Raw genomic sequence first — 14,606 nt, 5'->3', positions numbered from 1 at the left:
TCCCTGCAAATAACTGCTTACAGTATGAGAAGAAAAGGCTAGTTTTGCCCCAGCTGCCGATCAAAAAGACTCATTTTTCAAGAGCGGTGTATGGATTCAGCACTGCACTCCTATAACATTGTCAGAGTCACAATGGACAGTCACAAAAACATATCAAAATCAATTCAGCAGAAACAGAAATATCATCTTTTTTATTCCATGTATTATTTTTCCTTGTAAAAAACCTAGGAAAGGTAGGTAGGAAAGGAAGAGAACAGGTTTTGTCTCAAGAAATGGTCAGACGACACTTTGTTTGAATTAGTTTGTTTTAAGCATGATGCCTTCAGGGCTTCATATCAGTGTAAAGCATCAGCATCACCAATCACTCCATTATGCAAGTGTTTTTGTCTTAGCTTTTGTGCATAAATTACAGTGATATTTCCAAAGGGAAATTGTCACCAAATTTTGGCTTCGAAATCACTTCAAAATAACCTCTGTCCCAAATTCTTCTGAACGTGCTTAAACATTCAAGCAATGAAAACCCATTACTGATGTATTTGACAGCCTACCGCTGAAACAAGAAGTCTAGCACTGGAATACTACCACTGTAGAGCACAAGTATGGATAAGATAATGTAGTAGATCTGGGCTAAAAGTGGGACACACAAGCCTGAGGCATGGAAGCTGTCCCTTGAGGCTTGTCTGGGTCTTGTAGTGCTGTTCCACACCATTACTGCTCCTCTACAGCTTCCCGCTGAAAAAAATGCTCTAATGGTTAAACCAAAAAGCGGGCTAAACGGACGCTCAAGACTTTTCATGCACCGTTAAACTTGGTGCCTTCTCCAGGGGTCTTCCGGCTGGACCTGAGGAGCAGGTCTGAGGTGGTTATTGGTGGTGCTGTAAAGCTTGCATTATCAAAACTGTGGAATCAGGCTTCTTGTGGTACAAGAGAGAAAGTGGCTGACCTGCTATTTGACAAATTTATCTTTGATATCAGAACTGACGTAATTATATTGGACACAACCAACAATGTTATAACAGATTATCTCTTGTAAAGGTGCAACAATTAGTCGGATAATCAATTAAGCAATCAAAGTAAAAACTGCAAAAGCTCACTAGTTTTTGCTTCCGAAATGTGAAAATTTGGGGTTTTGGATCTTTGGGTCTTGGAGTGTTCATCTGACAAAACAAAGATTTTTTTATTAATTGAGAAAATAATCGGTAGATTATATCTAAGGCTGCAACTAATGATTATTTTCATTATCAATTAATCTGTCTTTTTTTTTCTTGATTAATCGATTTGTTGTTTGGTCTAAAATGTCAGAAAATGGGAAAAATGACAATCACTGCTTCCCAAAGCCCAGGATGCAACGTTAAATGTGTTGTTTTGTCCTGACTAACAGTCCACAACCCAAAGATATTCAAGTTTACTGTCAAAGAAGTCTAAAAAAAACTGAAAATATTCACATTTAAGAAGCTGGAACCAGAGAATTTTGGTATTTTTTCTTTAAAAAAATGACTCAAAACGATTGATAGATTATCAAAATAGTTGGCGATTCATTTTCTGTCGATCAAATAATCCATTCATTGACTAATTGTTGCAGCTCTAGATTAATCGACAATCAAAATAATCGTTATCCTTGATCTTCTCTCTGAGTCTACGAATTACATATCATTTGTACCCTCTAGATGTATTAACTGGGGATACATGACTGCTCAAACCTGCTCAAACTCTTCAAAGTGAGTGAAAGGTGTAAGACCCATCAAAGAGCTGTGTTTAAGGTCTATGGCAGCGATGATGTTAAAGAGCTCCCCATATGCTCATAATTATCTTTCTGCTGACCATGAACTCCTAAATATCCTGCACTGACAAATACTCTAGCTCTCATTAACAGACACTAACAGCAATAAAGAAGCACCAATATGTAAACACTCCCATAAACATGTAGGTGTCAAAATAACAAAGCAATGGGAGTTCGCCCACCCAGTCTACATGTGTTTTTGTAGATATGGAAGAGACTTATCACAGTATCCCTCTGGATGTCTTGGGCGAACTGCATTCATGGTGGTTAGTGAAGCAAGTTCTTGGTGAGTGTTTTGCCTTTTTACCAATTCTGCTTCATGGACAGCATCTCAACCAAGATAAGGTCAGTGTCCAGTACAGAGACTTCAAGATTGCCTCTCAGCTTTTTGCCAATGATTCAGTTCTGTTGGCTTCATCGGGCCCTGACCTTCAGTGCACACTAGACCATGATGCATTTGACAGGAAATGGGTTCAAGTTGGGAGTAAGTTGTTATGAAGTGAAGAAGTTCCAGTTTTCAGGTTCTCATTCGCAAGTGAGGGTACAGCGTGTCAGACAGTTGCAGCTTTTGCCAGCACTGTACCGAATTGTCCTGGTGAAAAGATGGTTGAGTTCAAAGACGAAGCTTGTGATTTACCAGTAGATCTCCCAATGATGATAAAGTCTCAGTACAAACTTGAAAGAACGAGACTGCGAGACGAGATATAAGTGGCCAAGATGAGTTTGAGATGAGTGCAGCCAAGATTAGTTTTTCGCAGCATGTCTGGACTCAACCTTAGACAAGGGTCAAAAGCTTGAACATCTAGAAGTAGCTGGGAATAGAACCAATTCTCTTTCACATTGAAAGGAATCAGCTGAGATTTGGGCATCTGATTAACATGCCTCTGAATGTCTTCCTTTGGAGTTATTCCAGGCATGTCCAACTAGGAAGAGATCCAAGAACAGACCCAGAACATGCTGAATGGATTATTTATCCCATCTAAAGGAGGATTCAAGGAACACCTTTGAATCTTTGAGGAGGAGAAGGATGTGACTGAAGAGGAGGATGCCTGGGTTAACTTATGCTGCCTTTCCATGGATGGGTCAAGTCGTGAACATGTGTTTTTACCGTTTTCTCACAGCAGGGTATGGACTCACTGTTGCGATCCTGCTTGGTAGTAGAGCTGACCACTGTCAATCCTTGACAGCCAACCCGTGACAGTACGTATAACATCTTGAAGAGCCATCTAAGCTTAGTAAACTATTATTTAACTGGTACATATTCATGGTCATATTCAAGTGACCAGAAGCACAAGAATTTATCAAATTAGTCACTTGGTAGAGTTATCTAAAAATCTAAAAAATGCACTTGAAATGTAACAAGAAGTATAAGCAAAAATGAATCCTGCTGAGAGGAAGATGTTATGCACATTTAACCAAAAATGCAAAACAAACCTGGGTCCATTTAATACATGCAAGTGGGAATAACACTTTGACACCTGGGAAAGGAGCTGGATGTTCCCATGGGCTATTCCCTTTTGCAAGTACAGGTTTGAGGCTTACTGCTTTTGTCTCAGTGGTACTATTTTCACAAGGACCACTCTTTGGGGTCAGGCGTGAGGGAAAGAGGGCTTAAATGACCTGAGACATACCTTGGTCCATTACAGTACCCCAGGCAAAACAGAGAAGGAACCAGAGCTTTGACACAAATGTGTGATATTTCTCTTACAGAGCCCCCTGTGAAGCTCAGACATTTATAGCCATTGCCAAGCAGAATAATGAGGCGCCAGTTCCCACAAAACGAGGTCTGTTGTGGTCTGACCATCCTCTCAGTACTAGGCAACTCTCGGAGCTGCAATGATTAATCTATTAGTCGATCGACAGAAAATGAATGGCCAACTATTCTGATAATTGATACGTTATGAGTAATTTTTTAAGAAAAAAATGCCAAAATTCTCTGGTTCCAGCTCATAAAATTTGAACATTTTCTGGTTTCTTTAGTCTTCTAAGATAGTAAACTGAATATCTTTGGTTATGGACTGTTGATCGGGACATCTGAGGTTGCCTCTTCGGTTTTGGGAAACAGTGATTGACATTTTTCACCATTTTCGGACATTTTATAGACCAAACAACAAATCAATGAATCAAGAAAATAATCAACATATTAATCGATAATGAAAAGAATCATTAGTTGCAGCCCTAGAAGCCAAAGCCTATAGGTATAAAAAATACCATTAGAGAGATGCTAAATATAGCTACAGATGAAAGGACACAGAAAAACAAACTGTCTCCATCATCAACTTGTGTTGAAATTCTCTTAAACTCTGTGCTGCGTTTTGACTGAAAAAATATCTTTTGCAAGTCAAAGAAGGAGAGTAGATATAAGATTTAGAGACACACTGATAGTATGTGTCAGGATTGGTGCCAATCCAGCAAATTCATCCTCATCTGCTGATCTGAGTTTGAGTGCCAGAGAACAAGATCAGATTCAGACTGATGCTTTTGCAACAAGCTCTTTAGTTCGGCAAGTGTGTCCTGACATGAGAGTACTGCTGATTTTATATTTCATAGCTATTTCATAGGTTTCGTAGTGAAGTTGTGCAATCTAACCACTACTCTGTTTTATAAGACTTATTAAAAAATAATTAAAAAAAAAAAATCAACTATACTCGAATTCTTTTTTATTTTTCTTACAAGCTGTACCACCTCTGTGTTTGTGTGTATGTGTATAATTATCCGTGCACCCACAGAATTAGTCTACATAGGCATTGCTTTCATCCAAAAGTGGTGAATAAAATGTGGTTTACCTGTCATGGGTTCGCATGAAGTCCCAGGATTTCTTTGTGCCATTCTGTGAAGGAAACAAAATAAACAGCATAAGTGAAGACAATAAAAGCAGGACTGTTTTAATCCTTAAGCAATGTAGTTAGACTGTGGTTATGTGAGTCAGAGTCTGTATGCCTCTCGCTCCCCTTGTTGCATATGATTTGAATGGCAGGATGTCAAATCATCTCTGATTTATTTAATATGATTACTGCAAAAGTAATCAGCTGCCGCATGACTGCTGCTTGCTTGGACATGTGTAAGTAACATCACAAACCAAACCCAACAAAAAGTGTATCAACTGTAGCAGCAACAAGGATGTCGATGAAAAACACAAACTTTAAAGGTTCTATATGTAGGAATCAGAAATTCCTTCTCATTAGTGACACCTGTGGCGTATAAATAAGCTGTAGTCAACATCCTGGTGCTCGTGTTGCGAGACCATTGCAGGTGATGTCTTTTTCCTTGCTTACACTTCTCAGTTGCATAAAAGAACTCTAATGTTGTATTTTATACCGTGTTTCAGCAAAGCATCTCACCCTGTCAGTTAATAAAAAATGATTAATTAATGTAAATTGCTTCACAATTCTACATATAAGACCTTTAATGGTCATGATCTATTTTAATTATTTGCACACATGTTCTTGAAGCCAAAACCGAATTAGCAATGTACACCTTTATTCCCAATCAAATATATAGTTGATATTGTTGTAGTTGATAATCAAGTTAGCAGAGAGCTAACTGGAATTTAGCCACTCGGCCGGCGGAAGTTTCTAGTGCGCATGTTCTGCCCACAGAGCATGGCAGTATGCATTCATCCAGCCAGCGTAGGAATGTCAAACCCGACACCAGATTAAAAACTCTGTATACTGTGAGATTAAGAGATGTATCTGGCAGTGATAGGCTTAATCAGAATTGTGTGAACCCGTTTGGCAAGGGGTTGAATGTAACGGACGTTCATTTATAGGTAAAAGTTCAGCACTTCAGGTTTAAACGTGGGCAGTGAGTGCCATGCACGTTGTGTCAAGGGTTATCTCATCACTTTGCAGACACATGAAAAGGACAATGAGGTTAACATCCCAATTGTCTGGTTTATTTTAAAGTTATTTTCATTCATAACAGATGGAGCGGGTATTTGCAGGTCTAGCTGCCAAACTGTACTGAGGGAAATTAAAATTATATGAAATTCATCACTTTTCTTTTTCATTCTTCACTGCCCTTTCAGTGTGAAATCAACAAATAGTTCTAATCCACTGCAACAGTTTCTCATGAGACTTCAGTCTTGCTGGTTTTCATTTTAGCACATTAGCATATCAACATGGTCAGGGTCAGTCTGCAAAGTGTTGTATGGTCAGTTCTGCGAGACAGGAACGGTAAATTACGCAGCAGTCACAGTGAACTAGTCAGATGAAGAGCTGCAAGTAACAGGCACTTAATTCAGTTTGGAGTTTTACCGTCATTCCTGTCATATGGAAAACTACAGGCTCTAAACGTGGTTGCTCATAGTATGCATGTCACAGTTTAAGGCTGCAATTAACTAATTATTATCAACATCAATTAATTTGTCGATTCTTTTCTCAATTAATCAATAAATAGTCTACAAAATGTCAGAAAAAAATGTCGATCACTGTTTGGTCCAAAGCCAGAGATGACGTCCTCAAATGTCTTGTTTTGTCCTGACCAATAGTCCACAACCAAAAGATATATACAACTAAAGAAACCAGAAAACATTCTCGTTTCATTGTTGGTTTATATATTTTTAATCAGTTAAATTCTAACCAGTAATCGGTTGATGAACTGAACCTTGTTTATTTGCAGAATTTTACGTATGTAAAGTAATCCCTGTAAGCAAAAAGCACAACGTTTTTTCCTACTTACAGCCCAAGACGTCATCGGCTCGTGACGGATTTCTTAATATGGTCATCTGCTCCACGCACAGCGTGCAAGTTCACTGCTCTGCTCCATTAACATTATGGCATTTTTCCATTGTTTAGGGGATAGTCACGCCAAGCTATGACTTGAGTCGAGCTGGCTCACTGTGAGTGTTTTTCCATTACACAGCACAGCAAAGTAAAATAAGATGTTTACCTGTTGGAGGTGTGCTAGTCGTCTGCAGCTCTTCATCAAACATCATCATCACTGCAGCTCTTTCTGTTTGTACTGTTCCTTCCTGCATTATTTCTAACTGATCCACTGAAGAAAGAGTTATATCTCCATATGTTGTTGTGTCGAACGCTTTTTAGAGCTGCTGACGAAGCTCTACTAATTCTGTTAGGAATTTCATTTCATTTCCTGTTTCTTCACAATAAAAGTCTCCCATTATTTAGTCATTTAAAAGCTTTTATTTGTAGCAGTGAAGCAGGAAATGTTGGGTTTCCATTGGCAGTAACTTAACATAACTCTGATACGACTGCAGGCTTGTGGAAAGCTGGCCAATCAGAACAGAGTGGGCTCATCGGGTGGGGGGGGGGCCTTCAAGAGATAGGAGCTAAGACTACCTGTTAGAGACAGAGGCTGAACTGAGGGGCTGCATAAAGGGCCAGTATAGAATAAATAAGGAGTTTTTTGAACTGTGAATCATGCAAAGCTACTCTAGTGGAGTCCCACAGTAAAAATATAGAGCTGGAAATGAGCATAATAGGTCCCCTTTAAACTATATATTAGTAGCCATTTTCAAAGATTTATGTTCAGTAAGAACAATTGCTCTTGGGGCTGAGTGCCACAGACACGCTGGGAAGTCGGTAAGTGCCAAGAGCATTTTTTTGGTTTTGGTCTTTTCATGGGATTTGTTGACAATAATAAAAAACATATAGAATATCTAGTGTATCCTTTAACTTCTTGGAGGTATAACCAGCAAAAACAAAATATCCAGCCCTCTCATAACATCGTAATTTAAAAGCCAGCCCCCTCAGTCCACACCAACACCAGAGCACACACTGCCACACACACACACTAACACACACATAGACACACCAATTTGGTATTGCCAGCCCGTCGCCGCTCATATAGCATTGTAAATAACTCCATCCCAGCCCATGATGGCGGGGTCAGCATTTTTACAGAAGGGTAGCGCCCACCCTCCGATTCCCCCCCAATGTCACCCCGGTGAGTAAGTGGCTCAAGGTTGAGCCTTACTGCCCGGCCACCTCAGTATTTACATGTGACGTCAGAGGTGGGAGCTGTGTGCAGGCAATCTCCACTAACCTTGAGGCTCAGGGGAAAGATGGCGACCATAACACAGCAGTAGCGGAGCAGTTTTCCAGACAAACTAGGCTGCAGCCTGGTAAGATGAGTTGTGGTTGTCGGTTGTGTACAGCTGGCATGGGCGGAAGTCAAGGACCTTGCCTAGCCCCAACTGTGGACATCGTCACATGCCAATTTGGTAGACATCGCCCAACCCTAATATCTAGTATTGTTTTTACCATTTGCATCAACTCAACAAATGTGTGAATTAAACTGAAACATAAGTATTCCTCTCTCCACATCATATGCTGTATAAATATAGTAAAGTTGGCCTATATTTTCTATGCCTGAGGAAATATGGCCTTGATTCAAATTTAGGCTACACCTCCTCTCCACCCACAAGCTCTTTCAGACACATGGATGACAGCTTTCCCAGAACAGGCTTATTTCAGCTACAATAGATTTGTCTTCTTCCTCTGTGCGTGTGCCGTGGTGCAGTTTCAGTACCACCCAAGAAATGGGAGGATGTGAAATGGCAAGCTAATTGCGCTGATAGAATCAGACATAATAAAGCTACTGTTGTGGCAACAGGATTTGAGTTAGGATGTGATGCTGTGTCAAGATGTACTCTGAGCTGCAATGTGCAACTTTTAGATTTCTATCTAAAGGAAATAAATCAGGTAGATTGAAGAGTGAGAGGGACTTTGTTTCCTTTCACATAAGTCTCTCACATTTCCTTAAATTCTCAAATGAATTCTGATGCGGGATATAAATATCACAGACTAAATATGGTTGTAGGAAATTACAGAGATGATAATAGTGTAATACATTCACATTTGCATCTAAGGAGGATGTTTGAGGAAAGCACTGCAATGCTTTTATTACCCAATTTATCAACAAAATCTTATCTCCTTAGTCATCCATGAAAGTTACAGTCATTCCTACCTTCCACCCAGCTTCTATTGAAAACAAAAGTCCTCAAAATCCTCTCAACAAACATTCAAATTACATTGTGCAAGACCTAGCAGGTCACCGCCACAGGGCCTCAATGAAGCCAAACTAGTGTAGCGGCGTTCATGCATCATTAACTATCATGTTAGGGTGTGAAATGAGAAGTCTGTGCAGGTTTAGTTACAGTATTAATATTGTGCCATCTTTATGGACTGTGAAAGATATTATGTCAGGTATTTGTTTACTGAGCTGAAAACACACACTGAGACCGGCCAACACGCATTAATTTGAAAAATAACTGAAAAACAATTATTACATTGCAGCCCCATAAATGATTATATTTTTCATTCTGGGATGCACAATGTGATGTATGTCAGTGGTTCCCAACTGGTCTAGCCTCAGGGTCTAGATTTTCTCTCAGCCATCAGGTCACAGTCCACATATTGCCTAACTCAGTATATTTCCATGCATCCATTCCACCGTCAATGGATTCAAACTCACAGCCTTCTTGTTGTGAGGAGACAGGGCTAACCACTGCTGCCCACAAAATGAGGCGTAAAGCTCAATAATTTGCATTGCAGCAAGAGAGTGCAATTAGGGTTTTAAACTAAACAAATAAAAACAACACTACAATTATTACAACAGTAGTTACAACTAATTCAGTCTTATTCACCAGCACATAAACAGATAAACAATACAAAGAACAGGGCAATACAACAGCTGCATGGCTGATAATTATAAATTGTTTTCAAGCTAGATTTCAAATCAGACTTCATAACATAAGACAGATTTCTTTCCTTCTTTTTTGTGTTCAGTGTTAGTAAAACCGAACTGAATATATTGTGTGTAAGAAAGACCGCTACAGTCAACGATCGTGCGAGCCGAGGGTCACATGACCCACAAAGCTGGCACCGATAGGTTACTTGTACTTGAGTTACTTAAGTTGCATGTTGTAGCGCTGCCGCTGACTTGGAAGTGAGAAATGGTACTTTAAAATAAAATGTTGTCCCAGATATTCGATACATTTCCAAGTATTTCTTGCTGACCAAAATGCTCACGACTCACCCGGAATGAACTGCTTTTGGACAGCAACCCACCAGTTGGGAACCACTGATGTATGTGTCAGATAAAATTTAGAGAAAGCAATGTACTCTGTCCAGAACTTGAACTGTGTCTTGTAGGAACTCATACACTGAACCAGATGAAAAACGATGACCTGAAGGCAGAGGTGATACCCTTTCATCTGTAATCTTGCTTCAGCTATTAGTGAAGCGTTGTCAAAACTCCTCACTGTGGAGTCATGAGAGACGCTCTGCCTGCTGCAGACAGTCTACTGTTGTAATTACTCCCATGTCAACAAAGTGTGCGAGTGTCTTACACGCCATCATTCCTCCTTCAGGCCAAGCCAGCCACACCCCTCTCACTTTTCCTCAGTGAAAGCTAAACTACTGCGAAGGCGTGTGTCATAAATCATTTGTCCTGACTGAGGCGGGGATGCACTTCTCGTGGCTTTCTGCTTTGTAAAGAGTGCTTATTGAATAATGGATGAGACAGAGCATTTTTCCTGTCAATGTGCCTTTTAAAGGCAAATTATAGGGTATTTGTGTAAGTGAATTATTAGATAAATACTAGGGCTATGCTGCTCTTGATCCCAATCTTTATGGTTGCTTTTGATGAATGTTTTGTCTGTCAAAATAACAAACTAAGCAGATATCATAAACTGTTCTCAGATATATAAAAACACTGACCAAAATACAATACCCAAAAAAAATACTTAGAATGATAAACTCCTGATTATACCATTCAGAAGCACTTGAAAATGTCCTCCAAGCTATGTGATGAACACACAGCTGTCATCTTGATGCCTGAATAACTAGGTTACCTTACAGTAGTATAGGGCAGCAACTAACGGTTACATTTATTATCAACTCATCTGACGATTATTTTCTCAATTTATCGATTTATTGTTTCCCAAAGATCAAGGTGACATCCTCAAAATTTCCTGATAGACAGTCCAAACCCAAAAGATATTCAATTTACTATTACAGGCGACTAAAAAAACAGAAAATACTCATTTGACGATCTATTGCCAGAGAATTTTTCATTTTTTCTCTTAAAAAATGACACAAACTGAGTAATTCACTATCAAAACAGTTGACTTTTGACTAATAGAATAGTTCATAAAGCTCTCCACCCACTCTAAAACATCTAAATTCCTCAACTTTACTGCCACATGGTCTGTTCCAACTTCAGTGTTTCCTCTATATTCATTCAGCAGCTGCTAAAATTTCACACGATCATTAATATCAATGTACTATTAATGATTATCACTCTAACACTGTGTAAACACGATAACACCCTATGTTATTGTAGATTTGTTTTGAGTCATCCTCCCTCTACTCATTCTTCAAAGGACATCTATGTGAAAGGTACTGTTATAAGAGTAGCGTAGCTCCATTAAGGAATAGGGCAGTGCATAATGTGTGCATGTGTGTGTGGTTGAGTGAGCGGCAGAAAAGTGACGGTGAATGTGAGCGGAGCAGAGGAAAAGGTTAGCAGTAAGTTGCCAGTTTGGCAGTAAATGTACAGTACAGGCTACAGTGTGTCAGATAGTAAATGCTGCAGCTTCTCAAGACCAAGAAAAGTCTTGTCCATTGTTTCCCCTACAGTTGGAAAAGTGAAGGGGGTTAGCCCCAAGTTAGCAACAATGGGCTAGCCTAACCTTTTCTTATGAAAACCCAATGTACTCACAAGTGCACAGGAATGCACTTGTATGCAATGTATTTAAAGTTACATTAAACCTAGTCCACTACCAACTTGATGTTGTATTCCTGAACTGTAACAAAGATGTTATTACCGGCTATCTCGTACACATGTCATACATGGTCAAAACAGTCATTTTATGCCCATTAAAAGTATCTAACAATACCATCAACTGTTGCAAATAAAAAACTATATATGTTCCAGTCCACAAAGTCCACCTATTATACTCATCGAAATACACTTCACTGTACATAAGCTACACATAAACTGCTGCGTGAACTTAATGTTTGAATGTATATAACATGTGATTACAACATTAAATTTACCAAATACCAACATGCACCTGACTGGCTCTTACAACAGAGTTTCAGAGTGATGCCAGGGAGAGGAAACATCATCTTTCCAACAGGGAGTTACAGGATTCAGAAAATGTGGTTTAATATTGAAAAACACCAGCACCAACAATACCAGTAATATCATCTAGAGACAAGAGAGACACAACAGCTGGACATAGCAGAAGAGTTCTGTCAGGACTGGGCCCTGGCAGTAAATATGAAAAAAACTAATGTCATGATTTTTCAAAAACACCCCAGATGACAGGAGAACAAATACCAGTTGACCATAAATAATCATATCATTGAACATAGAATGAGTTATATCTACCTCAGTTAAACCATAAAAGCATCAGGGAGTTGCAACATGGCAGTGAATACACTAAAAGAAAAACTCGAACAGCTCTAAATGCAATTAAGAGAAAATGTAATAAAAATTGTATATATTCCAATTAAAATCTGGCTTAAAATATTTGATAGTGTCATCCAGCCCATTGTGCTGTATGGTAGTGAAGTATGGGAACCACTCAGTCATAATAGCTATACCCGTTGGGACAAACATCTAACAGAGTCTTTACATACAGAATTCTGCAGATACATTTTACATGTACACAGAAAAACACCAACAAATGCATGTAGAGCAGAATTAGGCAGGTACCCACTGATAATTAACATTCAAAAGAGAGCATTCCAATTTTTTAATCACCTTAAATCCAGTCCCCTAGACACCCTCCATCCCAAAGCCCTCAAAACCCAAGAGCTGAGCCCAGAAAAGAGTCCCCTATGTCAGCTGGTGCTGAGACTAAATCCCCCCCCTCTCAGACACACTCTGACCAGTCTCACACCAACACTGCTTTCCAAACACCAATCAGAGTTAACCAAATTATAACACGATGTAAAGAAACCTATTTGGAACATTGGACACTGAACTAAAAGCCAAAGTAGATTAGACTGTTATCTGGTCATAAAAGGAGATTATGAATTAGCAAGATATCTCTGTACTGTCAGAGATAGAAAGCAGAGACAGATCATAATCAAGTACAGGCTCACTGACCAAAAACTGGCAACTGGCAATCAAAAAGACAACACTAAAAATCACGGCAACCCAAAAAACCCCCAAAACAAACAGAAAATATGGTCACTGTTCGACGGGTGAGGCTGAGACTACAATGTAAAACATTCAATGAAATAAGGTACATTTAGTTTAACAATTTCAACTATAAAATTTAAGATTTCAAAGAGTGTAATGACCTCTCAAAATTAAAAATACTCCTAGTAGAAGGAGACAGGGCATATCCTGCTGCCCAATATGTATTATTATGTCACGACCTGAGGGGCAGTGAATGACCTAGACACACACACACACACACACACGACACATATAATTAATATATATGAATCTTACTATAACTAACATATATATCAATATCAATGTTGTGTTAATGTTCATATTATTATTATTTTGTTGTATTTTGATGCTTTGGCAACACTGTTCTCTAAACGTTCATGCCAATAAAGCCCATTGAATTGAATTGACTGATAGCAAATAATTATGTTTTAGTCTATTTACAGTAATCATATCAAAATTTCACAATTAATTTTGACTTTGATTGATGTTTAAAAGGCTGTAAAGATGACATGTTTGCCCTCCAGCGACCACATGTGAGGTGAAACTACTCATCATGAATGTGTCACCAAACACACACACATACACGCACACAAACACATATTCCCTCTCTGGTATCCTGTCACCACTCACAGATGGTGGGGTTCCCCTCATTACTCAGCCCACTTGCTGAGAGAAGTGGGGCGGGGACGGCTTGAATGGCCCAGGGGAGACGAGAGAATCATGGCCGACATGGATTACGACAGAGAGATTAGCCCATGGAGAGAGAGAGAGACAGAGAGAGAGAGAGAATAGCAGGGACAGGCTACACAGGACCTTGAAATTAATGTGGTCCCTCTGGCTTTGGGCGTCAGAAATGACAGGCTCCTGTGTGAATGGCTATTGTAGAGAGGGGTGTATGGGCTTGATCTTTTAGGTGCTTAAAGTCTAATAACCATCGCTACCGCTGTAACGCAATCATGTCACGCCCACCGCAGAGTCTAGCTGATCACCGGGGTCTAGACAATTACGTGTTCACAACATCGGATCTTCTTTTTCAATGGATGACGTAGTGATGTAAAACTGACTCCTACACAGATTGTCGCATTATGGGGTGTTTGTTGCCTTGGTGTTGCTAGGCTAGCGAGTGTCTTAAAGTCTGTTTATAGTGAGTGTGTTAGTCAATCAGTGCTAAAAGTGTTTAATTAGTCCAGTTTAACCTGCTGGAGTTTCTGAAGACTCGTGTAACGTGTTTTTCTGCCATGAAGAAAATAAATTCATGATGAGCTAGAATGAGTTCAAAGTGTCTTCCAACATTTCTACTGCGGAAACAGAACATGTCAAGCTGCCAAATACCACTGTGACAAACAGGCAGTCTTATAAATGCTAACTGCTGGAGAAAATCACTTTTAACTGCTTCTAAGAGCCTGGCCGCAGAGTGTGAGTATGTAACTATACTGTGACATTATTTTCAAAAAGTATTTTTCCAAAAACATGTGTTGGAAAAGGTGGGGTCGTCTTCTAATGAGGGTCGCCTTAGATACAGTATTTAGGAACCTATTATTTTATAACATCTGAGGTTTTAAATTTTTTTTTTTTTTTATGCAGTTACCACGACGGTTTGAATGGAAAAAAAAAAATCAATATGTGGCAGCTCTAACCATCACAAACACACACCTCCTGCACCGAC

The 14,606-nt window shown here is 39.3% G+C and overlaps 1 protein-coding gene across 2 annotated transcripts in view; it reads right to left on the bottom strand.

Moving 5' to 3' along the window:
• Nucleotides 1-14,606, bottom strand: part of nudt14 (nudix (nucleoside diphosphate linked moiety X)-type motif 14) — a 32,708-nt gene that overhangs the window by 12,545 nt on the left and 5,557 nt on the right. For both annotated transcript variants that reach the window (XM_042390959.1, XM_042390958.1), the window contains exon 2: nucleotides 4,567-4,610. In XM_042390959.1, the coding sequence (XP_042246893.1) occupies nucleotides 4,567-4,610 (44 nt within the window). The remainder of the gene's footprint in view (nucleotides 1-4,566; nucleotides 4,611-14,606) is intronic.

Source organism: Thunnus maccoyii, chromosome 17, assembly GCF_910596095.1.
Source record: "Thunnus maccoyii chromosome 17, fThuMac1.1, whole genome shotgun sequence".
In the NCBI taxonomy this organism is placed as follows: Eukaryota; Metazoa; Chordata; class Actinopteri; order Scombriformes; family Scombridae; genus Thunnus; species Thunnus maccoyii.
This window is presented reverse-complemented; position numbering and strand designations above follow the sequence as displayed.